The sequence below is a fragment of the Streptopelia decaocto genome (genome assembly GCF_964273445.1).
Source record: "Streptopelia decaocto genome assembly, chromosome: 1".
Lineage (NCBI taxonomy): Eukaryota > Metazoa > Chordata > Aves > Columbiformes > Columbidae > Streptopelia > Streptopelia decaocto.
The window spans coordinates 83,846,156-83,871,440 of NC_138663.1; the positions used below are offsets into that span (position 1 = coordinate 83,846,156).

A 25,285-nucleotide genomic window follows, 5' to 3' on the forward strand; every position below is an offset into this window, starting at 1 on the left:
GTGTTTCATTGATGCTGAAGCTTTTTGCATTGTCATCATCAATGTGGGCATCTCAAGACCATCTGTCTCCTTCATGAGCTCTAATTCCTTACTGTGTGAGGAAAGTAGTTTGCTCTGGCCCATTTTATAATTGTCCCCTTGCTATGGGGTCATGAGAGACTGACTGTAGTGGAGACACACAGTCCCAGCTGAGACTGTTAATTAGGGACAAGAAGATTCAAAAGTGCCAGGTCTGCAAACTTGTGCATACAGATACATGTCTGCAAATACAGACCCTCCTTTATGGCAGTCTGTAAACGGATGGCAACAACTCCTTCATTTTCATTACTTTCTGGTCAGTGCTCTACATGGTTATGGTGTTGGCTCTTTTCTGCCTCAAATGAAAGAAAGTGATCATCATGACAATTCAATTTAAAAGTCTATGAAATCACTGGAGTACATTCAGTTCACAAAATCTGGATAATTGCTTTCTACCATGGAAAGAGTTGACACGTTTTTCTGCTGCCTGGTTTTAAATTAGACAACACCTAACTATTGGCCATGGGCAGCCACATCACTTGTCATTTGGGTTCCCTGGCTAGTCCTTATCTGTAAAGCCATTTAATGTGTCTCTGCTTATGTAGGCTGTGAATCACTGAAGTCACATACTTGCAGGTACTCCACAGCACACCACATAGAAAACTTTAGCAAGGCTGCCTTAAGGAAGTACAGGAATGTCTGAACATTGAATTTCTATCCCCATGGGAATGCATGGCATGCTTCAAAGGCAAATCACAACGGTCTGAAATCAAACCAAAAACTATGTTGCTTTGAGAACTTGGAAAATAAATTGCCTAATCGTAGGAAATGAGATGGTTTTACTACTAAATCAAAACAAAATGCAATTTGTATTCATGCTTGATTAGAAATCTTGCTCAGCTTTTGCTGAAGCCAGTTCATTCCATAGACTTCTTTGAATATTAAGTGTGAAACAGGTCTTGAGTGAGTAAACACCAAACACTACAGGAGACGAAGTGACATAATATTAATATCTAGCAAAATAGATGAAGAACTTTATTTGTTCTCAAAAACACTTGATAGGCACACAAAAAAAATTGGATGGAACAATTAGCTGTGCATGCTTTGGATACACAATAAGCCATGATACCTAACAATAAGCATTGTATGAGAATAAACAGTCACGTAAGATCCTTCTGCCATTTAAAGGTTAAAACCGGAAATTAATGAGACAGAAGCAAGAAAAGAGGAGCATTTCTGGAGATAGCTAAAAGGACTATAGACAGTTTCACCAAAGCAACTCTATGATTTAAATAAATGTGCCATTTAAACTAAACTTAGGTAGGTTACCAGAAAATGCCATTAGCAGAATGTCCCAGAAGCAGGAGGCACAAGATATGGAAGTTTCCACAAGAAGGCCCAAGCTTCAACTGGAGAATAGGCCACTACAAATTAGCAGCTGAAGACATAATGCATGAACACATCCCTCCTGCCCACCCCTGCACATTCTAATATTAGAAGAGGGCAGTCTGTGTATCTCCTCCCACTCTTCTACAAACAAGAAATCACCCTGGAAGGGGTGTCTGTGGGGCACATCACAGGTTGAATTTCATGTAACATTAGCTGATCATCCAGGCTGCCTACCGGTGGGAGACACACAGAGACAAATTGAATCAAAGTTATGGTTTCTAAACCAAGGGAGAGAACTTATTCTCAATAAGTACCTGTGCTTCACTATTGATTTGACAGGATCTCAGATAACAAGTTCAGGCTACATAACACTAAGAGGGCTATGTTAAGAAAGGCTGCCCCCAACTTAAATCATTCTGTCCTATTTTGTTTTTTTCCCCTCACTTGTCAGCCTTACTGTCCTGCACACAGGCATGGCTGGATGGGATGCTCTTCAGCCGAAGAAGCTAGGGAGATTAATGCTGTGACTGGAGGCTAAGCAGGAAAAAACAAAATAGGAAATAAACTGTTCAAAATCATTGGTGAGTACAGTTAGTTTATTTGTAATGTTAATTTCCCATTCCTTGCAGGCACTATTAATCTGTCATTCCATTGATGATGGTGGTGGTAGTGAGGCAGGTGGATTCCAGCAACCGGGAGTATTCCTCATGCATTGTCCTGGTCTACTTCCTCTGCAAGGGTGGAAGAAGAGGGAAGGGTAGAAGAGTGAGAGAGATATTCCAGTTCCCTCTCTTTGGCTGAGAGACAGAGAGAGCAAGATGTGGGTTTGGGAAGCCAGGTTGTGTGTGAAACACATTACAGGAGAGTGAGTTGCTGTTTGCCCAGGGTTGAGGATCATCCATAGCACTCAACACTCATGCCACCTTCAAAGCTATGTGAAGTTGAAATTCTTCACAGTGAGGGTAACAAAATACTGCAACAGGCTGCCCAGGGAGGTTGTGGAGTCTTCTTCTCTAGAGACATTCAAAACCTGCCTGGACACCTTCCTGTGTAACCTCATCTGCTCTGGCAGGGGGATTGGACTAGATGATCTTTCGAGGTCTCTTCCAATCCCCGACATTCTGTGATTCTGTGTGAAATTGAGAGAGGGCTGAGACTCTTTCTGACCCACTGGGAGATAAGCAGAATAGGATTTGTCACAACTGGGGTGGAAACAGGAGCACAGTGCAAACAGGCAGCAATGATGTTCACTGCAGCAATGAGGCACGTTCTCAAAGTGTATTTATTTCTCTGCAGAGAGTGGAAGGAATCTGCTGCATCAGTACTATTCAGAGCAGGGAAGGAAGCTTTCTGCTTGGCATCTGAGATCCACCTTTTAGTCAGTGCAGACTACCTTTGGACACCTAGACCAGTGGGTGGGCCTCTGCCTTTTAACAGACATGGGGAAGAATAGCCCAAAATCTAAAGCCTCCCCACTAGTCTCATACTGGATAACCAGACCACACCAATAGACCCTTTGGAAATGCTGTACTGTCCACTCAGAGTCTGTCTTAGGACTTATGCACCCTTTTTCCATTAAGGGAGGCTGTATGCCAGAATCAGCGGACACAGTTGTACCTACAGACACAACCCAGGTTAGCAAGCAGTATGGAGTAAAAACGTGGGAGCTCAGGCTCTTTTCCTGGACACTATAAAAAGGGAAAAAATTCACCATATACCACCAGCAAGAGATAAAGCTTTTGCCTTCCCCAAGTCCAAATCACTTTTTCTCTGCTCTCAGATGACACAGTGAGGCCCTGTGAAAAACCACTTCCCAGGGTCTCAGTGCTTTCCAGAAGCCTCCATATTCCAAACACCTGAAACTGGGCAACTGATGGGAAGCCAGACCTGCTAGTCTTCATATTGGAAGACTCCATATAGGACAGGAGAAGTATCCCTGGTCAGGGCCTTGCACAGAAGCTCCTACATTACCTGTGCTCCTGAGCCTCAAGGCCTTGTACTGCAGAGAACCCCTCTCTGTCCTACCAGCTCAGACTCCAAACCAAGACTGAGGGCTGGCTGCCTAGGGTCATGAGGAACATCTGCCTCCTGAGAGACCCCTGTTGGGCAATGGGAGCTGAGCAGGAAGCAGCTATTGCTCCAGACAGTAGCTGCCAAAGGCAAACTTGCCATCTCTTGGGATCCAAGGAGAATGACATTGCTCAAAGGCATGCTGCAATGTGCCAGAATGACCACAGACTTTGCCACATAGAGTTGCTAAGCAGGCTAGGGTTCCATATTGGAGAACTGATTCCTCACACAGACGAGTGACGTGGCTGTGTGCACAAGTGAGGATCTACCACCATGGCAGTTTTCTGTCACCACAAAAAAGAGGAAAGCCCAAGCTCCTATAAGAGCCAAACACTTACCTCTTCAATAGCAAGGGAGGGATTCCTCTGTAATGAGGAGTCCCTACTGCAGGTATGGTTCTGTGCTCAGAGGAGGAAGCACAGGGCTAAGAGCAGCACCGCATTACAGCTTTAGTGAAAAGGTATGCCAGGAGGTTCTGGAGCACAGCATGAAATCATGGTAGGTCAAACCATGACATGGTGCTTTTATGGGTTATCTTTTGGTGGTCTTAATTGCTCTGCTGCTCTAGACAGAGCACTTTTGGGAAGGAGTGTGCTAGGTGGTTTGAGCCAAGTCCCCTCACAATGATCCCACAGCTACACTAGCTACACTCAGGAAGGACCAGAGGATACCTCAAATCAGAGACAAGAAAAATAATATAAGAAACTTCAACTCAAAGAAAAAGTCCAAGGGGCAGTAACACAACAAAAGAGACACAATCTTCATTCAAGCCAGGAGAACTTCACTAAGGAAACCACTTTGAGAATTCAGAGATGATGGATTTTGAACGAGACAATAACATTGTGCCTCTTGTGCTCTCAGTTTTGTATACAAAATCTGTGCCTGTGAGTTGGGCCAATTTCATTCAAATTACCCATTAAGCAGAAGGAGGCAAGCGCTGGCTGGAAGACCAAAAATACAAGGAAGATATAGATAACTGTGAAGAAGGGAAGGGGTTTCAATACCCTACCTGTGGTGCAAGGAGCACTGTACTCCTGTGTGGCAAACTCATCTGGAAAACAGAAAGGAAAGGAGAGCAGGCTGTCAAGAGCCTCTCGGCACTCCCGGCAGAGGGACGGGTGCCAGGGAGACACTTCTCCCAGGCCCCACACACGCTGCTGCCGCCACCCTCTCCTTCCCCCAGAGACCCCAGCCGGGCGGGAGGGAGCCTCGGTCACGGCCTGTCCGGAGCCCAGCGCAGGGCAGAGCTGCCCCGCAGAGCAGCCCCGGCAGGTCTGCACCCCAGGGTGCCCTAGAGCTGCTCAGACACCTGCTGCCAGCACCCTGGGCCGGGGCCGGCTCTGTCGCTGCCGCCTGGCGCCGCAGCCGGGACGAGGAGCGGAGGGACCGCCCGGAAACGCGGGCGGGGCTGCGCTCTGGGACCGGCCCTGCACACGGGACCCCAGCGCCCACAGGCCTCCTGCGCTGTCTCCCTTAGGGGAGGGCGGCTGCGCAGCAGGTGCCGGCGTGAGGGGCAGCCCTGCAGGGATCTGCGCACCGTCACCGCCGCCCGGACCTGCCTCTCGGTGTTCCGTGGGGCCCGCCCGGGCAGCAGCAGGAGGGCAGGGTGGTGGCTCCAGCGCTCCGGGCGCCTCTGTGCTCAGAGAGCTCAGGCAGCGCGGCGGGCGGGGGCCCCGGCCGGGGCAGGTGCAGGTCCCGCCGCTCCCGGGCCCCTCCCCGCGTCCCGCTGCCCGGGGCAGCCCCAAGCCCGCACTCACCTGTCTCGTAGTAGTCATAGACCTTCACCTGCGCCGGCTTCAGGCCCTGCACGGGGACGTCCCGCTCCACCGTGAAGGAGAAGCTGAGGGTCGCGCTGCCCAGCTGGGGAAGGGAAGCGGTGGAAGCTCAGGGGCGGCTCCGCACCACCCCGGGCTCCCCCGTGTCCCCGCACCGCTCCGGGCTCTGTCGCCCTCCGCTGCCAGCCGTGCCCGGGCCCTGGGGCTGCAGGAGCTGCAGGCCTGGCTGGGTGCAGGGGAAACCCTGGGGCCTTTCCCCACACTGGTGGAGGCTCTGGCTGCCGGGAAGGTCAGGGCCTGATGTGTGCGTGGGGCAGAGGGAAAGGCTGCTGACGCTGGGATGGAGAGAAGATCAGTGGCAGTCAGGTGTATGTGTCATGTTTACAAGTCCAGAGATGCTTAGCATCGTTCTCTATCTCTGTACATACTATTGCCAGTGTGCTACACAATTCACTGTGTGCCCATGGCAACCCTGATTCAATTCTTACCTGCTCTATGTACAGCAGAACATGGTTTGAGCTCACTTCTGTCCGCTGGATCTGGTGAAACCAGCTGTTTGAGAGCTGGGAAGAGGAGACATGGAAGAGTTTACTGATCTGAAGGGAAGTCAGTCAACCATCCTTCAACTCATCTGAGCTTCTTCCACCCCTAGAGCCTCAGCTGATGGATGGTGAGAAGTAAAGCACATGAGTAAAGTCCTTCCCAAGGGACTTAGCAAACAGTCTTGTGCGAAGCCATGCAGAGTACGTCTTCCCCAAGTTCCCACCATCTCATGCTCCTGCACCTCCTTGACACAAAAATAGAATGAGGGTACAGCATTGTCACAGCTGTTGTACATCTCCCAAGGCTCCTGAGTCCCTGAAATTAGACCTGATGGTCTCCTTCCAGCTCTTGGTCTCAGGGCTAGTGCAAGCTACCACAAGTGTTTGAGGGGTGGGAAGAGAGTGCTGATGCTGGCATCCCTCATTCACTACGTCTCCACAGCTGAGGGGTGGAAGACCTGGAGAAACACAGGGACAGGTCTAACAGCAGAGAAGACAACAGGGGAAGAATTAGATGCTCCTTTAAATAAGGAAATTGGTGCCCCTGATTAAGGAGAGCTATACTCAAACAAATGCTTTACACAGCATCCTACCTTCCTCACAGAGGATTTAATGGGGATGAATCCTGACAGCATCTTCACATCAACAATCACCATGTTGGAGACATTGCGTTCCCCAGTGTAACTAAGGAACCAAGTGACAAAGTTTCAGTGCACCTCAAACAGAGGCTGAGGCACTTCCACCTTTTCCATAATACCTGCCACCCCACCACATCCTGACAGTCCAGCACCTTCTCCAGCTATGCCACGGCCTCCTAGTCAGCTGTGCAGCCTCTCGGTAGCCCAGCCACGGGCTGCCCACACAGCTCCACGACAACAGGACATGTCCTTCCTCTACAGCCTTTCCTCCCAGCCCAGCTGTGTCCTGCCCACTTTTCCAGGGAGGCACTGCTCCTGCAGGGCTTCCACAGTGGCTCACCCTGGACAGCCAGACCTCCTCCAGCTCCCATGGCTTCTCAGGAAGGCTCAGACCCAAATGCAGACTCACCTGACATTTACACCTATGTCAAAGACCTTGTGAGCACTGGAGTCCACACATGTCTCTGGCATCGTGTACACGTGGAGCATGAAGGGTGCATCCTCCTGTGTGGGCTGCACGTTGTACCTCAGGCTTGTCTAGAGGAGACAGTGTGTGTGTGTCTGCTCAGCACTTGAGAGAGACAATCCTCTCCTTGTCCAGCCTCCCCACTTCTCCCACTCTCCCAGCTCCTCCACACAGTGGATTCTTCCTTCCTTCCTTCCTTCCTTCCTTCCTTCCTTCCTTCCTTCCTTCCTTCCTTCCTTCCTTCCTTCCTTCCTTCCTTCCTTCCTTCCTTCCTTCCTTCCTTCCTCCCTCCCTCCCTCCCTCCCTCCCTCCCTCCCTCCCTCCCTCCCTCCCTCCCATTCTTTCTCCTCCACACACCTCTACTCTTCTTCTCCTATTCCCTCTCCCAGAGCCTTCCCTCCCACTCCTACCCTCTGTGCTGTCCCTTCTGCCCTCTCCTGGCTCCTGCCTGGCAAAGGACTCCCCTCCTAGGGATGCCACCTGCTTCCCCCATCACCCTCACCTGCAGGTAGACGCATCCATCGCCAGAAACCTCCGTGCTGTACTCCCCAGGCACCTGGGGCAGGGGCACACGCTGGAGCAGCAGCCGGTTTGTGGGATCCACTTGGAAGTCTTGCTGGAAGTCCCCTCCAGATCGCAGGGTCACTTTGGAAGCTGCTCCACTCTTGGCATAGGTGACAGCTCCATACAGGGACAAGGCTTGGAGGGCCACCACTGTGTCCTGGAAGAGACGGGTCCCGGCACCCAGGGGACAGACTTAGCCTTTCCACAGCCTGGCTTTTGCTGCCAGGAGACACCCGCCCCTCCATTCTTCACTTTCTCCAGTTTTAAGAACAAAGGACACAAGGAATGAGCAGCTTCTGCATGTTTCCATTCCCTGCCCGTGTCCTCTGCACAGCAGTTGCATGTTCCCTCAGCTCCCTGGTGTGCAGCTCTGAGCAGCCTCCACTCGCTTGCCACAGGGTGAAGCAGCAGCTTCAGATGCAGAAAGAAATTGCAGTGGGAGCCCTCTCCAATGACACAGTCCCTCGCGTCCCTACCGTGGTGCCCCACTGTAGTGTCAATCAAGCCAGGTCATTAAGCAAAATATCAGGATTTCCCAGAGGTGCATACCAGCCTCTTGGGAACTTTGGAAACCATGGTAGATACTACAGCGAGATACTGCAGTGCTGCAGTCCCTGCCCTGGCAAACCTTACTGTGCTCCCACCTAGGTCTCTGACGCTTCCCATCTTCTGGCATTGATGCGTGAGGTGGCAGGAGGGAAGCAGCTCACCTGGGTGGAGGAGAAGCCTCCATTGGGATTCTGCTGACCGGTGATCCACTTTGCAATAAGAGATGCGAACGACAGCTCCTGCTGGGAAGGTGTTGGCTGCGTGGTGAGGTGAGCAAGGAGCACATAGGCTGTCATCTCCACTTCAGCAGAGGGAGCTCGGTAGCGTAAGTATGGGAGATGAACCTCTGGCTCTTTCCCTGGCCGCTGCCAATGAACAGACCCATCTTTATGGGAGCCAGGGAGCGTGTGGAGAGAAGACAACAACCATTTATTAGTAGTTATTGCAAGGGAGTTCCTGATCTGCTGCCGATCCAGCTGGGAGGCCAGAGCCCCCAGGATACATCTGTCACGTAGCATGAAATGGGAAGGGTCAGGTTTACACTTGCTGCATGTTTACAACTAAGCTGAGTCTGCTGAGGCTTTGTCCTCAGGACTGGATACCACTTTGTCCTAGACTCCAGATTGACACAGGTATTTATGGGCTTGGACACCTCGAGGTATCAGTGACCTGAGCAGGTGACCTGGGCACCAGGCTAGCACACCTTCCCTTTTGAAGCAGAGATACCAGAGTCAGGCAGTGACAAGCTCTGTGAGGCAAAATGACCCTACGACCGTCAGCAGGGCTGGGGATGCTTCCTCTTACAACCTTACTGCCCATCACTTGGGCAAAACCCACTGTCTGGCCCTACTTTACCAGAACACTTCTTGACTTTACTCAGGGGTTACACTGTAGCCTCTGAAATGACTTGCATGTTCATTTTCCTGCACAGCTCATGCAGCTTTTCTCTGATTTACCATGCCTTGTGCTGTGCAAGGTCAGCTTTGTTTGATGTTGAGCATGTGTAGCCATAAACATTGCTAAGCAGTACCTGGTGTGGCAAGAGGAGTGGACTGAGGATGGACATGAGCACAGTCACCCTTTACTTCAGGACCAATGGTGATGGTACCTGGTGCTACCTGATGAACTCCCTCAGGGCAGAGAAGTAGGGCTGGGCACTGAGAGTGAGTTATCAAAAACTCAGCCCCTTTACACATGGCTTTCCTCTCCCACTCTCTGTCCCTACCCACAGAAGTCATTTCCTAAAGCCATTGCCCCACCAATTTATCAAAGGAAGATATAAGGCCAGTGGGTTGGAAGAAAGATATGTGCCACCAGGAGCACTCACCCTTTTTCACGGCTTCCTTTTCAAGTGAGCTGAGCAATGCCTTCTGTTTCTCCTCCTTGCCTGCCAGGGCGAAGGTGTACGCCATCAGTGCCTTGGTGTACACGTGGTTTTCTTTTTCATCTGCTGCTGTTTCCAGGCAGAACAGAGCGTTACGCACCACTGAGTGCTGGGGAGGGAGAGAGTCTGAGCTGGAGCAAGCTGAGGTCACACTGAGGTCTGTCTTAGAACAACAGGGGCCAGATGGTACCTATGGACCCTTGACATCCTCCCTCTCTAGTCTGACAAGGATTGTACCATTGTGTATCCCTTCCCATCCAGGTCCAATAGGACCTGGAATGAGTGGGAAGCCAAAGGCTGTTCCTTACCTTGTATCTGCTTTTCTTTAATAAATCTTGTGATTTTTTTTTTCTCAAATTGATTTAAATACCATGAAGCAGGGCTCCAGTCCTCTGTCTTGAGAAGAATTACTGCCCTGGTTGCATCTCAGGGCAAGGGCAGTTCTCTGGTATACTTCCTGTCTGTAAACGTGCTTGATACTCACTTTCCTTCTCTAGCTGTCGCCCTGAGACTGTTTTGTGCTTTCACCCTCTCCTTTTTGTTGTTTAGTTCCCCTTTTCCAGGGCCTTCTGAAAAAAGTTCATTTTTCTGGAATTTGATAATGTAGCTTCTAGTTTGGAGGTAAGTTCTATCTCTGTACAAGAAAGAATGTTTTTTTTTTTTTCTATTTTCTGGACATCAACAATGCATGACTTTTTTGAAGCCAGAATCTCAAGTATGGTTTAAGAGTGCAATCACTACAGCAAAGTGAAATGTAGCTACTTTACATAGCATTAAGTAGCAGATACTGTGACCTCGTGACCTTTTGGCAGACACATCACTATTCCTCATTTGTGATGGGAAAACTGCCATAAAACTGAAGCAATAAAATTGCAGGGGGGCATGCCATGGCCTGAAGCCTAATAGCACATTTACAGCTTAATCAATGGTCTAGAAGGAAAAGACTTATTTTTCAGTGGCTTTGTACTTTGCCTTTACTGGATGTCTATTAGAAGATTATTTTTTTGTGGTCACTTTTGGAGAAGCAATGTAGCTGCTTTTGAGAAAACTAATAATTAAACCAAAATTGGTTTGATCTATGCCTCACCTAAGGTTTCCTGTACCTATGTTTGTAGGGTAAGTGTTAGGGAGGAGTTGAGTCCAATGACAGAACACATGCTTAGGACAGTACTAATAAGTTTTTTATGTGGGGTCTAATATGGCTTGTTTTACTTACAGGACCCATCTGTATGTTTTCCAATAGCAATAAATACCTAAGGGCTGTGCTATGCTCAGGAGTTCATGCAGCTTAACTTGAAATGCACCCATATCCCAATCAGATTCTGACAACACCCTCCACATTCGGTGGTATTTCTAGACTCAGTCAGGGAGATAAAAACATCCTTACTATTCAATATAGTTATGCCTGAGAACTTGCCTTCTAAACACAACAGATACCAAAGAAAGAATACACTTCTGGTGGCATTCATGCCATTCGTGTCACCCTACTTACAAAATAATTCCTTCTGCTTGTTCTTAGTACACAGGGAAAAACTTTCAACACAAAATAGCCCCTCCTACATTTGGAGCAGAGGGATTGCAGCAGCCTTACAGCCATCCTGGCTCAGCAGTCCTTGTGCTGCAATTCACACCTCAGTTTTACCTGCACTAGAGACTTATCTCACTGGGAGGGGATCACAAACTGAGAGATCAGAATGACCAGACCCACATTGCTTTTAAATAGGCCTCAGGCTTTTCACAGACTACTGTTTATGGTATTCCATATAGGTATACCTTATTACCTACAGATATACCTTATTCCTCAAGCATTAGGATGGGGATTTCCCATAAAACAATTTAGATGAGGCAGAGAAAATGAGACTGAATCCCTGAGTGTGGCTCCTTTTTTTTTACAGGCCTGTGCTGTTGTTTCAACACAATAGGCCCATACAAATTGTTCAAAAGGAATGTACTATTCCAACAAGCAAAAGGAGATTTTTGTCTATGAAACCTATTTGGCTCATTTCAGATTTGATTATTATTTAACTGTTTATACAGGCTGTACTGTTTTAACGGGACAAAAGTATGATTCTCCACAAAAGAGCTCAGAAGATTAAGTGAAATGTGCATATGGGAGACAGGATTGGACAGGGTAGGAAAATGGAGGAGAAGTGTTATTCCAGTCTAGGCTTGAATGGAAAGAGTGTTCAGACAGTATTTCTCCTTTCAAAAGGTAAAAGGACTTGATAATCTGGGGGGCCACTAGCAGGGCAGGTTAGTACCATTTGTGGCTCAGGTTGGGGTGCAGACACATACAGTTACAGGCAGAGGAATCTCCAGCAATGCGATAGTGATGTAGGCTGTCAGCGTGACCTCGTCATTCACTCCACCCTGCAGCAAACCACAAAAGTAGATGTTGATCCCACACAGCACCACTGGCTTCTCCCTGTGCTACATATCTACATCTTGCAGGGACAAATTCTTCCTAGCCTCTTTCTCATGGTAAGTCCTTCAGAAGAGGCTGTTGGCTTCTTCCTTGTTTCTGTGATAGCTCACATACACAACTACCCCTTGCTTCCCAACCCACAAGTGTCGAAATAGCTCTTTTCATCATGGAATGACTTATGGTCAAGTTCCAGCCAGACAAAGCCCATGTGGAGCCAACCAGGCAGCCACGTTACCTTCATGGCATTGTTCATGAGTGTCCCAGAACTGCGGAAACAGCCGTTCTCCTTCTGCTTTTGAGTGAGCCAGACCAAAGCATCCTGGATGTGCTTCTCATCTATGAAGATGTGAGGCCGGGCCTGGGCAAAGGACTTGAGGACAAAGGCTGTGAGCCTGAAAGTGACAGAAGGAATTGAGACATTCTGAGTAGCCCCTGTATCCACCAAAGGTTAGAGGGCCCATGTAGGCACCATTGTTCTGGAGGAAAGCAGTAGAGGCTATAGGACTTCATCACAGTGCACTGGCTGGAAACTGTGAGCGAGCTTAGTGACTCGGTGACATAGGGACTGAGGCTAAATGTAGCCTGCCATTCAGAGCCCTGGGGGCTGTAGGTAGGTAGGCAGTGGCACTCTGGGGATTCATCAGCATCTTCTGCTAACAAGAACTAGCTAGGGCATTCTGCAGGTCACCCTCACTTGAGCTGAAGAAGGGTGTCAGAGGAGGTAAGTAGCTGTCAGTGTAGCACTGCAAACCTAAAAGGCACCTCCTCTAGCATCCTTTCCTGTTTCATTATCCCATGTGGTTTTCCTGTCATGATTACAATTCATCTCTATCTCCATTTCAACCTCCACAATGCACAAGAGAACACTGAAGAAAGGGAGAGCATGAAAAGCAGAAATGAAAAGCCAGCGGTACTAAAATCTTACCAGGTATTCCCAGCTTGCCCATAACGGGGCCCAAAGGTGCTATAAGAACCATCCCAGTGTTTGTACTTCAATTGCCTTTGATACCCTGAAATGGAGAGTGGAAGAATATTTTAGTTGCCACAGTACTTTTCAAGGAGCCATGCAAAGGATATGTAGCAGAGATGGGACAGAGTGTACCCCTTCTAATGACACAAGTGTGAGCTATACTGCTCAGTGTTACAATGGAGGTTCAGGCAAACCCACAGCTCTGAGTACCCCCATCCTTGTGCTCTTCCTCTCTCCTAAAACACCTGGAAACTGGGTATCTGTGATCAATGCCACTCTCTGCCCTAGGCTTGATGAGGAGAGGTACTTGTATCCCAGACTTGAGAGAAATCGGGAAATGGCTCCCAGAGGGGAACTGAATACAAAGGCGAGCCCCACAGAGGATGGGGATGCAGAAAACAGGATCATTTTCCTTGGAGAATGTACAATTTTTATATGAAATAACTGAGTAAAACCAGTCCCTTGTTAGTCAGCAGATACCCACCATGTCCATATGGTGTTATGTCTGCCAACATGTCCTAGCTAGTGTGTTAAAATTCTGGCCTAGTCAAAGGCGAAGTTATGCTTTCTAAATCTTAATCCTAAGGAGGGTTTGAAATCTACGTATGGAGCTGCCATGATTAACAGTTACAATCTGATTTATGTATTGAGATTTAATGTATCCCTTTTCTTGTGGAGAGAACTGTTGAATTATTGCCAGTCCTGGACTTCTTCTATGTTCCTGTTTGGTTGCTGTCCTCTCTCACCATGCACCTCCACGTGAGAACAGGATTCTCTCTTATAGATATTGTACTATACATACCTGGCCTACCTGTCGCGGTTGAGACGGACAAACGACATGGACCAAATTCTTTCAAGATGAAAGTAATAGGTGCCATTTATTGCTACAAGTGCATTTGTATACAATTCTACCAGTTCATGTGTCTTTTCACTATTGGTTACAAGTTACAGCACTAACATCTCATTGGTTAATTTTGCTATCATCCATGTTATTCTTCTATCACCTTCTCTCTCACGGGTACATCTCTCCTCTCTCACGGGTACAACTCCATACCTCCGGGTACTCCTTTACTCCTATCCTTCTCAAGGGTAAATCTTAATATCTTCAAGGCTCATCTCTACTCCCATATTTTCTATCAAGGATTCCACAGACCCGCTGCAGTTTCCCACACCTACCACAGTATCATTTTGCCTTCCAGAGAACACACCAGGACAGCCTCCCCCAATCATACATACCAGTGGCTAATAGTGTCCTTATTCAGTTGCCAAGGGAAGGGGTGAACAGAGAAGCAAAAGCTATGTCCCAGCTCACCGCTCACTAAATATCCGATGGCCTTGGATTTGACCTCCTCACTCAGCTGCCCTGTCTTGTTCAGATAGTCCAGGACGTAGATGTTGGGTGCAAACAGGACCATGTTCTGCTCTCCACAGCCAAACGGCATCTGGAGGAGCTGGTGCAGGTTCTGCATGGCAGTGCCCATGATGTCACCTGGGGAATGAGACAATTACCAGTGTAAATTAACACAGTTCAAGGCTTACCAGTAAATTAAGCACAGCCCAAAGAAACATGGCAGTGTTTAAAAATAGCACATGACACTTCACTTACCTAGCACTGAGAAACAAGCTCTGGCTGAGCCATCCACCACAGTCTCGGGGAGAACCAGCAAGATTGGCTCTGACACTGACTTTTCTGGGATAATAAACCAGATCAATTTGATTACAGATCCAGATATATCTACATGCATGGGTAGCAACTAAGAGAGTGAAACACCATCGCCTGCACAGGGGTTTCCTACCTTCAAAAAATCTATTCCTCTGTAATTTTGTTGTGGAAGCTTCCCTGCAATACCCTCACACACAGACCGACACAGACTTTTACATGACACTTTCCAGCCTATTTATCTGGCCAGTTCTGCTTTGGTGGACAGACTTGTCTTACTGCATGGTCTGGTTTGTGATTTCACACCCCTTGAATGAAAGATGTTAGAGATAACACTATCAAATCCCAGATATTCTCTCTACAGGGACCTGGCCAGCCTCAGTTCCTGAGAGATATACTTTTACAGCCACAGCTCTTCTCCTTTAGGAAGAATTAGTTTCACTACCAGTTGAACATACATCTAGTTTGTTCAAATTAATCAGATCCCTACACCTTTCTTCTCAGAGTGAAGCATTCACCAGCCTTGTCTTCTCCCTTTGTCTTTAGTCTTTACCACAGCAAAATAAGTCTTAGAAAGCAAAAGGCTCTTACCAGATGCACAGAGCACAGAGTTGTAGGTAGTTTCCACCTCAGTTCCTTCCGGCTTGGGGGAAAAAGGCAAGAAAAAAAGCAAAGAATGAGAAACAACAACAAAAAGGAAAAGGAAGATATATTAAGAGGGAAACTAGATGGGACTCTAGGAAAATTAAATACTTATAAATTCTCCCGTTGTAATAACTTGATTGTACTGAAAATTTTTAGAAATCACTTACAAAGATTTTCCTCTGTGTGCTAAACTGAGGGTAATCGAGGACTATAACATATTGGCTAATTACAAGCATGAGATTTAATACATGTTATTTCCTTTCTTATTACTGAAAGAGGCCCTGCAGCTTCACAGTTATAATGCAGGTAATAAGCAAGATGATGTTACTGACAGTGCTAATAGAGTCACAGAGCTCTGTCTTCCAAGGTGCTGCCCACCTTGGCACAGTCTATCAGAGCTCTTCAGACTGTGATGATGGCTGAGTGCCTGGGACACTGGTAGGATATGTCTGCAAGAGCTTTGACAAGTGACAACTAGAGCCTTCCTATGGACCCATAGGTGAGATGTTACAACAGCCCAAATTAAAATACATGCCAGTCAACTGATGATTGTATCCCTCTTCTAGCCTAATTTTTGAAGTCAGAAAAGAAGCCTTGTTTTCTGTTGGGCTGATTGGAAGCATTTTGCATAAAACACAGTAATTCAATATTTACTAGATAACATATTTTGCCAGAGTTTATTTCAGTGAGATAACCACATTGTTTTTTTAAATCTCCAAATAGGAGAGTTCCTATTGCTTCATTACTGGTTCCCAACTATTGCCAGCTGAATTTTTTTTCCAGCATGTAAACAATGGTATTACCTCCTCTTTCTCACACAGTTAAAATACATTGTCTCTCATTCTTCAGAGTGAAAAGACAGAAAAAGATTAAAAGAGTAGGAAAAAAAAAAATAAAAAGCTTTTTTGGATAAAATATGACAGAACTAAATGCTTTTGTTTTAAAAAGGAACCTTCTTGTCTGTTTCAGTATGTCATTCTGAAATGCAACTAAATGACAAATCCATGGTTTTGTTTGATTTTGAACATTTCAACAGGAAATTAAAACATCCAAACTGTAACTATTTGAGAGATTTTCCCTTCCAGCTGAGAAATTCCTGGGTGAAAAAGCATCCTGTTTCCCAGCTAGGTCTCAGCAAGGGTCGGTTTCCGGAGGGGCAGGAGGATGCCCCGGGGGCTCTGACACATTCCTGTGTCTCTCCCCGGGATGCACTGTCTGCTGCACGGGGTACTGACATCCATGTGTCTGAGACAATGCAGCTGCACCCCGAGCAAGTTACACTGTATCCACCCCTACTAATGAATTGTTTAGCCTTAGATTCTAATCTCTGATTCTATCTAGTCAGGGTTTGCTGTAGATTAATTACCTCATTACACTAACAGGATAAAACCAGTAATCTCCGAGACACTCTGACACAAGTCATTTGCTTATTGTTATGTTCACTCCCTCACCATCTGGGAGGAAAAAAAAGACTTTGCAGTCCTGATCTTCCAGGATCTTCAAAGAAAAAAGTAAACACACTTTTTCCTGAAGGCATATATGAAATCAGGAAGGTTTTCTGAAACATTAAACAGTTATTTGTGCCCTGATATACAAAATGCACTATACAATCAAATTCATTTGTAAATAAGTGAAATTAAAAAAAATAAAATGCATACCAGGATTGTTGTTCCATCATTACATTCAGGTTAGCAAAACATTTTCTGAAGTTGTATATTACATGAATTCTAGTTCTGCCTTGCTGAAAATTGGAATGTCTGCAATGTAAGGAGGAGTTGCAATTTTATATATTCCTCCCGACTATAATTTTGTTAAATATGATTATTCCTTCCTGTTATGCATAAGATTGATGATATTATGATGTGATATTATATAGATTTCACTATACAACAAACTAGTTTGCTATTAATATCACAGGGAGTCTTATACTGTGGATTAATTTTATGACTGGCTATTTATCATGGGAAAAGCTGTGGTTTTACCATTGCAAAACACTGCTTAAGAAAAAAAAATGTACAAAAGACTGCAAAAATAAAAAAAAAATAGTTCATACTGTTTTGAACATTCTTGAAAGTGTAATATAAGTAATTCAGAACAATGATGGTAGTTTTGTTTGGAAATATTTGCAGACTGTGGTGATTGCTCCATATTCCAGAGTACTGTCCATGTGCTGGAGGAAGTTTTCTGGCAAGTCTTCCATTTGCAACCTACCCCTGTGATTTATTACAGGTAAAATTAAGGAGTTCTCTTTTATCTCCCAGATGATGTATCTGGGATAAATCTGTCATTATTGCCTGCCTTATTATGTCTGTCCCACAATGTAATGTAATACCCTGCTTTTACTATGAGATGGCAACATTTTGAGTTATGGGCTCTACTGGCCTGTGTGAGATTTATCAATGTTTCTTTTATAAATGCATGCAGAATAAGAGTCACACAAGCCACAAGTGCTGCTATCATGACTAAACCACAAAACCTTTATCATACAGCAACTGTTGCCGTGGAGCATTAAATTATTATTCCTTTTCTGTGCCACCAAACTCAGCAGCCCACATACCTCCACCAGCAGCTGTCTGATGACCGTGTCCTTCCGCCCTTTCTCAGGGGTCTCCACGATGGCATTCCCGCAGGGCTGCTGGTTCTGCAGGGCCTCAGTGCTCACCAAGAACTCCACCTGCCCTGTAGGAAACAAGGGTCAGCCAACCCTGCTGGGCAGCACCAGGGAAATGTGAGATTGTGATTGAGCTGGTTACTCTCTGGTGCATTACAGAGAAGCTTTTCCAAGAGGAGAACTAAACTTGAGACAGTGTTTTATCTTGATCCAGCTGCAGCCTTCCAGGTTACCTCCTTTGTGATGGCCACCCTAGCAGATGCTAGTCCATCAGCAAGAAGAGTAGTGGAGGTGCAGGGCTTGTTAGCCAAATGGTCTTGTTCTGGAAGGCTTCAGAGAAAGCAGTCTTTGATTGAGATATTTCAGACCCAGCCACATTAAGCTAAGACATTCTCAGCTCCACAACAGGAATGCCTGAGCACTTTACCTGCACAGGGAATTCGTGATTTCTGTTCAAATGTTAAGGAAACTATGGCCCATAACACTTAAATAGTTTGTTTAGGACCTGGAAACTACATCCCAGTGTAGTGTCTCAACTGCAGGACTGGACTTGTCACTTCTGGCATGCACAAGGTCCTTCCAGACAGATTTGGAGACAGCTAACTCCTCACACCAATGATCTGATGTCATCCACAGATATCTGATCCCAGTATTTTCCTGTTGTTTGACTTCTTACCTAGAGATCTTGGTGTTACTGCCCAAGCCACAGTTTTCCTTTCATTCATGCAGATGCAGTAGGATTCTTCTTGCTTCTCTACTGGCGTAGTCACAAAATGAGTGGATTCAGCCAGAGACACACTGACCTGTTGTTTGTACAGAGAGGTGTCATGAACATTGGAACTGCAGAGAAACTGGAGACTGCAGTACATGGAAATGGGTAGTGGAGCTGGTTATACTGTGGGACTGAGCACCTTATGGATATTGCACAGCAAGAACTAGGTGATAAGGTGGGAAAAGACTGAGATGTGTACAATTGTAAGAGATTGGGGAAGTGTAGAGAACAGGATGTGTATCTCTGGAAAGGAAATAGATTCTAGGAAAATGGAGAGCATGGATCAGTTGTGTGAGCAAAGACTCAGTGCTCTTCATTGTTTCAGCTTCATTTCTTTTAGAATAAGAAAACTGTATTTTTAAAAAATTGAGTAAAGGTGATTTAGATTTTGTTCAAATCACTTCCCAAATTCCTTTTTATCATTTTTGTTGGTGAAAGAATGCAGATAAGAATAATGAAGCTATCACTGCTCAGTGACTTAGGGGCAGATGTAATAAAACACAGGAAGCCTACATATTCCAGCAAATCTGGTGTGATACTTTGTGACATGTTTATATAAGACTAAAGGCTGAACACAGGTATCCACTCTGGTGAATGTAGAGTTTCTATATGGGTATGCAATGACACTGTGGTCTGTGAATAACCCAAGTTTCATATTTCTGTAGGACAACATAAATCTGTGATGACAAGGCCAGAGACCTCAGCAGCAGAGCTTTGTGTTCTGAATCCAACACGACCCTCAAAACTTTGTTGGAGAACCTTATTCCCCCTTCGGTATATAAGAACTCCTACATACACACACACATGAAATTATAGTCAGAGATCGGTCATTTGTCCTGGGAAGCCATGGTATAGGTGGCCCATGTAGCTTTCCCTAAACTGTCAGACTGAGCAAAGTTGTGACTGTCTCTTACCCTGATGCAGGCGGCCAGGTAGTTGAAAACTGTGGCTTTCAGTGTGAAGGACTCACCACGCACCACAGAGTAGGGCATGGTGAGCTCTACAAAGAAGGGCTGGAAGGCTCTGAGGGACACTGTTGGGGACAGGCCAAAGCCTGTGTCTGCCGAAGTGCAGAAGGCATTGGCTTTCCACTCGGTGATGGTATCGGGGATGGTCACATTTAGATCAGCATTTCCGTCAGAGCTGGCGAGGGACAGATAACAAAATTTCAGTTATATTCTGGTGATCATCTATGTTTTTTTCAGCCTACTGAACAACATCTGCTGACAGAAAACTGCTGACCAGCTGGGATATGGGCACCGGCTTTCACATGTCCTCCCGAAGCATCCTACACTTAGTGACCTTGGAAAATCCCTCTAGCTATTAGAAATACTCCTCTCACTGAAATATTGATACTTCCATTGAGGCTTAAATATCATATAACGTTTTGCCCTCTTGACCACACTCTGCATTCCCATAAACACTTACTTCACTGAAACTATGTCCCAGATCCATGTCTCAGGGAAGTATTTCCGCATGGTCTCCACAGGACTGTCAGCATTAATATGTTCTGTTATTTCATAGTCTAAATCTTCAAGCAGATTCATCGCAGTGACTAGCAAGATTGTTCAAGGATGGAAGAAAGAAAAAGACACGTCAAACTCCATTCTAAATCAGAAGGATACTTTCCTTCTGGGTAGTGGTTATTCTTAGCTAAAATTTTAAAATTGAAAGAACAACTTTGAAACCTTGGCCATGGTAAACAAATGTATTTCTCTGTTGTCATCTAAATATTTCATGTTTCCTAATGTTGCTGCTCTTCTTACAGAGATTGGATGGGGCTGAGCATTTTTCCCCCACTGCCAGCAAACCCAGTGGTGCCAAAGGAGCCATGTTATTGAGGGTACATTTCTATTGCAATACAAAGTCAAATGTAGAACTTACTGCCTCTAGATAATACAGTTGCACATAGTTTATGAAATTGGGTTAAAGAATTGGTTGTGTTTATACATGACCAGAAACAGAAGCCACACATAGTCCTTTCCAGCTCCATCTAAGATTCTTTTGAGATTAATATGGGTCTTTACATCTCTGGTCATTAGTAAATAAACAGTTCCAGAACAAGGACATGCTTTCTCACAGTGTTGCATTGTGTTGTACATTATGAAAGGCTTTTAATCAGCCTTAGAAGACTTTATATCTTCTAAAAGCAGCCAGATGTCTCAGGCCATTCTCTGAAGACAAATCCTGCATTTCAAAACTACCTGGTCTGTTATGAATAGAAGGCTAGAATCTGTCATCAGACCAAAAACCTATCATTTTTTAATAGGAACTGGGATACTGCACCAGAAAAGTCAGTGACTGGAAGTGACATAGGTAAGAGTGTTTTGCATAGTCTTTCTAATCTCAGAACTATTCAGGAAAAAGAAAAAAAAAAAAAAGTAATATCATTATTCTATCTTCACAGTCTCTGAAGCTGCACAGAAGTGACATGACCTACCCAGCCTCTTATAGTCATGTGAGTGGGAAACTTGGGAACAGAATCAAATTTCTCAGCCTCCAGTGGTAAAACATCTACCCACATATGGTAACACCTCATTTGTCTTGGCCCACTTTTGCCCTAGTTGCTCCTCTAGTTATTGCTAGGATGTGACTACCTAGAATCAGAGACACCCTTTTTAGGTTTCTGTAGCTGGACTCAGATCTGATGGCAAAAAACCCCTACTACTTTGTGCTAGCAGACTGTTTTAGTGTCTACAGGATCCCTGCTGTAGTGACTGGTGTGGGAGTCACTGAACACACACAGTTCTAGCCAGGCACATCTGTCTAGCTGGGGATAAGCAGGCAGAGGTGTATCAGTTTCATATTTCAGGACTGAGCCCAGAAGGGAGTGATTCTGAATTAGGTCAGCATATCTGAACAGAATCTGATCTGCTTGGTGTAATTAATATTCAAAGAAGTAGATGGAAGGGAAGAAGCAGGGTGGCAAATTTTAGATAGTTGTGTGAGAGGTAAAATGAAGAAGGTACTAGAACCAGTGTAACTCCTTTCCATCATGTGTCCTGGGTAATGCTGGCAGATTTCAGGCTTATGGATCTTGCTGCTAGTGAAGACTTTTAAGCCCAGTTCCTAGTAAACAAAGAGAAGAACAAAAAATATGTAAGCACACTTTTGAAAATAAACCATTGGTATCGATAAGAATGACAAAGTGTTGTATATAGATGCCAGATAGACTGTTTCAACCCGGATGTTGAGGCTTTATCATGTTACACTAATCCTAAGGCTAAATCCTAGTATGATCAGATGGAAGGCTAAGGCCACAGGTCTACCTTGGGGACATCTGCCTGGATGAAAATTACATGTGTGAAAAACATTGGATTGAGAGTACTCAAAAAGTCTTGTGCAAGACTCTTTAGATGGGTATAGGTGGATATATGTGTTATCAAAGTAACTGGCACTTTATTAAACATCTATCTACACCAGATAGAGAGAGAACATGCATGACTGAGGAAGTGTTTCTAATATTATGGCATGCAAGGTCACTTCTCAGGAGTGTTTCCTTACTCAAGCCCATTTGTAGGTATCTCTATGAGCAAGGAGGAGACTTTTCAAAGTTGTAATGCTTCAGAGAAGCATTCAGGTACCAGTGATGGGTTACATAGAGGCAGGACCTGATCCTGGTAATTGTCTTGCATACAAAATTTAGCAAGCTCAGAGCAAAGTTCATTAAAAAGTCATTCAAGAAAGGTGAGGAGACTGGATTAAAAAAAAAAAAAAAAGAAAAAAAAGGAAAAGTGAAAGGCTGTTGCTTACTTTGAGAATGTCATAGGCATCACCTTCGCCATCAGGAGAAATGGGTACATAGACAAATCCATTTAATAACATATTGTCAAGTGACACACAAGGGTTTACATTGTCTTCTTCCAGGTAGTAGTCCTTGAAGCTATAACCACGCATTTCCTTCAGTGGGAGAAGATCATACACCTGGGGAAATGCAAAGAACCAGGGAAAAACGTGCAGGTCAGCACTTACAGGGACACAGATGCTACCTAACACTCTACCGATAAAAGCCAGCTTCTAAAAAATAAGTGTAGTATATACAACTATAAAAATATGTGTCCCCATGTCTACAGTGGTGTTAATAGGTACATGGTTGGTTCTTGTACTTGCTCATTTGCAGAAGTAGTCAAGACTTACAGAGCTGGGAGAGAGCTCATCTTCAGGCTTCATAAGGAGAATGCTCTTGTCCACAGCACGGAGGGCACACAGGGACCTTGATGAGGTGTGCAGTTGCAGGCGTGTGTTGGAGGCAGGAAGACCTTCCTTGGGTACAAAACTCAATCTGACCTGCAACCCCAGAAGGAAGTTAAAGTAGCCACTTGTCTAAACACTGTTACATGCTATTATACGGAAGCATCTAGCCTTGTGAACTGAGCTCTGCTAGTGCCTTCCAGTTCTTCTATTACATATTCAGCTTTGACTGATGTAATTAATATCCACCAGTGATTCTCTTTTTTGTTCCATCTTGCTCCACTTTTTATAGTTATGGCTTTGTAATTTATTCCGGATTTTCAGTCACTAATCCTCATTCAACATCCAGTCAGACCACTTCATGAGCCCATTGTGAATTCTGCCTCCATTCTGGAACTCATAACTGAACTACTGGCCACAAGACAAACATGGATTGCATAAACCCTGACTTATACTCACTTTATTGGGGAGGCAGTGTTCAACCTGGAAATCTGCTGAACTGGCAATGACTTCCCCACTGGGTGAAGTGGTATATACAAGCATCCGTGCCAGGGGAGCAACTGATGCCTCAATAGGGAAGGTCAACTGAAATGTCCCATAGCCTAACAGAGAGAGAAAAGGTTAAGCAGCATACAAGTAGTCCCAGTATATGCATTTTCCTTCACCAGATAAAAAGCCAAGTTCACTCATGCTGAAGGTTTTCAGTTAGCAGAGGCAGGAATACTGATACATGACAGGAGTCTATGGCTGTCACTGAAGACACCTGCATTCAAACAGATTGTGTAATAGCCAAATGAGAGGAGTTTGGTGGGCCTCAACTTGCTTTCTAGATTCTCCCCTGTTAACATCTGGCATAATTTCTTGGTGTTCCCAACCCCTTCTTTCCCCAAATTCCAAGATTTTCTGCAAGCCACAAAAAATAGATGAGGGAAAAAACATAGAAATAAGAGACTGTTGTAATGGTTCATGTCACAGTCTGGACAAGGTGATAGAATATCTCTTGATATGAGCCAGGGTGCTAGCTTAGTCACTGCTACTAGTAAGGATGCAGAACTTTCTATTAACATGCAACACCAAGATCCATATCTTTCCATATACTGTCTCCACTCATTGCAGTGCAACTCCTTCTCAGAGGCTTCCAAAATGTCTCCCTGGAGACAACAGTCTTATTGTTGAAAGACTTTTAAAGATGCATCATAGCCAGTCTCAGTTACTGTGTAACCCTTGGACATTTATATGAATAAAATTAAATGTACTGGTTAGAATATAGGTTTGTATGTGTTTGCATGCTTATAAGGGAGAAACAGTACCAAAAAAAATGAAGGAAAGTGAGAGATAAATAAAAGCAAACATGCTCTTCTTCCTGCTCACTACATATATGAGTCTCACAACACTGGTAAGCATCCACAATCTGAACAGGGTAGAGTTGTCAGCAGAAAACTTTGGTTTGAGGAAAAAATGACCAAAACTTTATGCATATTTTTTGTTGAATTTTCTAACATTTTCTTGTCAAAAAAATAGCATCTGACAGAACTCAGAGGAAACAAAACTAACCCAAGCCACTTCATTTAAAGAATACATTTTATGTTTGAACTGAAAGAATTTCTCCACATCCTCCCATCCACAAATTATCATCAGATATGCTAAAAATGCACAGTTCTGCTCACCATCTCCTGGATTCACACTCAGATCATAGGTATCTGCTAATACAATGCCTCCCTTGGCCATCACCTGTGTGACAGAGAAACCTTCCTGTAATTGTCGCTGCTGGTGTTGCAGGAAAGGAGAATGAATGTTCACTGAATTAACTGTAAAGTATGAGTATGAATAGCACTGCCAACAGTGAGCAAAACCAAGAAGATACTAAGCAAGCACCAGACTGGAATTTACTGGGTCACTGGAGACAGAAATATTCACTTCTAGGAGAGCCATTGTTTCCTTATTAGTCAGACCTGGTTTCCCTTTTGTACATATTGCATATATAGACCAAATTCAAATGGGCTTTGCCTCTGAGCACACATAAGTTTGGAGGTCATATGCACATTTCTAGCAATTTGCAACAGACTGAGGATCAAAAGTTCTACACATTCCACTCTCAGTTGCATTATGAAACAGCCTGGAGAAAAACATAGTCCAGACTAGTTTCATAACTCACACAGAGATGGAATAGAAGAGCACAGGCTGCAAATTATACAAGCTTGAATAAAGTACCCGAAGTCAGACAGTAAGCAACAGCGTGACTGTTACCTGCAGTTTCCTAATTTCTAGTAAATGTTTCCTTTTTCACAGTCAAAACCACCTTTTATGCAATTAATTTCCATGTAGGATATCTATTCCATAGCACCATAGTTCAATTTCATGTTGTGGGATCCACATCTATAAAAATGTAAGTTCCCTTACTGTTTAGTTACCTGCTGAATGTAAATACTTAAGACCAGCTTTCCCAGGCTACAAAAATAAACAGGAGTCTTATGCTTCAATTTGTTGTTAGCAGTCTTGAAAATAAGCACATGGCCATGTCTACCACAGGTTTCTATTATATTTTTTCTAATTTCAGTCTAAGCCACACCCTGATGTTCTGTACAATCCATCAGAACATTACTATCTGTTCCACTG

At 45.0% G+C, this 25,285-nt stretch overlaps 1 protein-coding gene across 2 annotated transcripts in view; it reads right to left on the bottom strand.

Annotated features, from left to right (window-relative positions):
- Positions 1–1,030: 1,030 nt before the first annotated feature.
- LOC309450123 (alpha-2-macroglobulin-like) overlaps positions 1,031–25,285 on the bottom strand; it is a 40,223-nt gene continuing 15,968 nt past the window's right edge. Inside the window, exons 13-36 of one of the 2 annotated variants that reach the window (XM_082072788.1) lie at positions 24,337–24,400; positions 23,129–23,271; positions 22,616–22,765; positions 22,232–22,402; positions 21,454–21,547; positions 19,907–20,033; positions 19,393–19,621; positions 18,383–18,509; positions 17,653–17,774; positions 15,042–15,093; positions 14,397–14,480; positions 14,103–14,279; positions 12,746–12,830; positions 12,056–12,212; positions 11,691–11,765; positions 9,339–9,504; positions 8,173–8,396; positions 7,401–7,619; positions 6,842–6,969; positions 6,388–6,478; positions 5,741–5,815; positions 5,235–5,337; positions 4,487–4,528; positions 1,031–2,138 (exon numbers count right to left, since the gene is read on the bottom strand). In XM_082072788.1, coding sequence (XP_081928914.1) covers positions 2,113–2,138; positions 4,487–4,528; positions 5,235–5,337; positions 5,741–5,815; positions 6,388–6,478; positions 6,842–6,969; positions 7,401–7,619; positions 8,173–8,396; positions 9,339–9,504; positions 11,691–11,765; positions 12,056–12,212; positions 12,746–12,830; positions 14,103–14,279; positions 14,397–14,480; positions 15,042–15,093; positions 17,653–17,774; positions 18,383–18,509; positions 19,393–19,621; positions 19,907–20,033; positions 21,454–21,547; positions 22,232–22,402; positions 22,616–22,765; positions 23,129–23,271; positions 24,337–24,400 — 2,931 coding nt within the window. In that variant the 3' untranslated portion in view covers positions 1,031–2,112. Of the gene's footprint in view, positions 2,139–4,486; positions 4,529–5,234; positions 5,338–5,740; positions 5,816–6,387; positions 6,479–6,841; positions 6,970–7,400; positions 7,620–8,172; positions 8,397–9,338; positions 9,505–11,690; positions 11,766–12,055; positions 12,213–12,745; positions 12,831–14,102; positions 14,280–14,396; positions 14,481–15,041; positions 15,094–17,652; positions 17,775–18,382; positions 18,510–19,392; positions 19,622–19,906; positions 20,034–21,447; positions 21,548–22,231; positions 22,403–22,615; positions 22,766–23,128; positions 23,272–24,336; positions 24,401–25,285 lie in introns of both variants that reach the window. The other variant, XM_082072787.1, reaches the window with a different exon arrangement.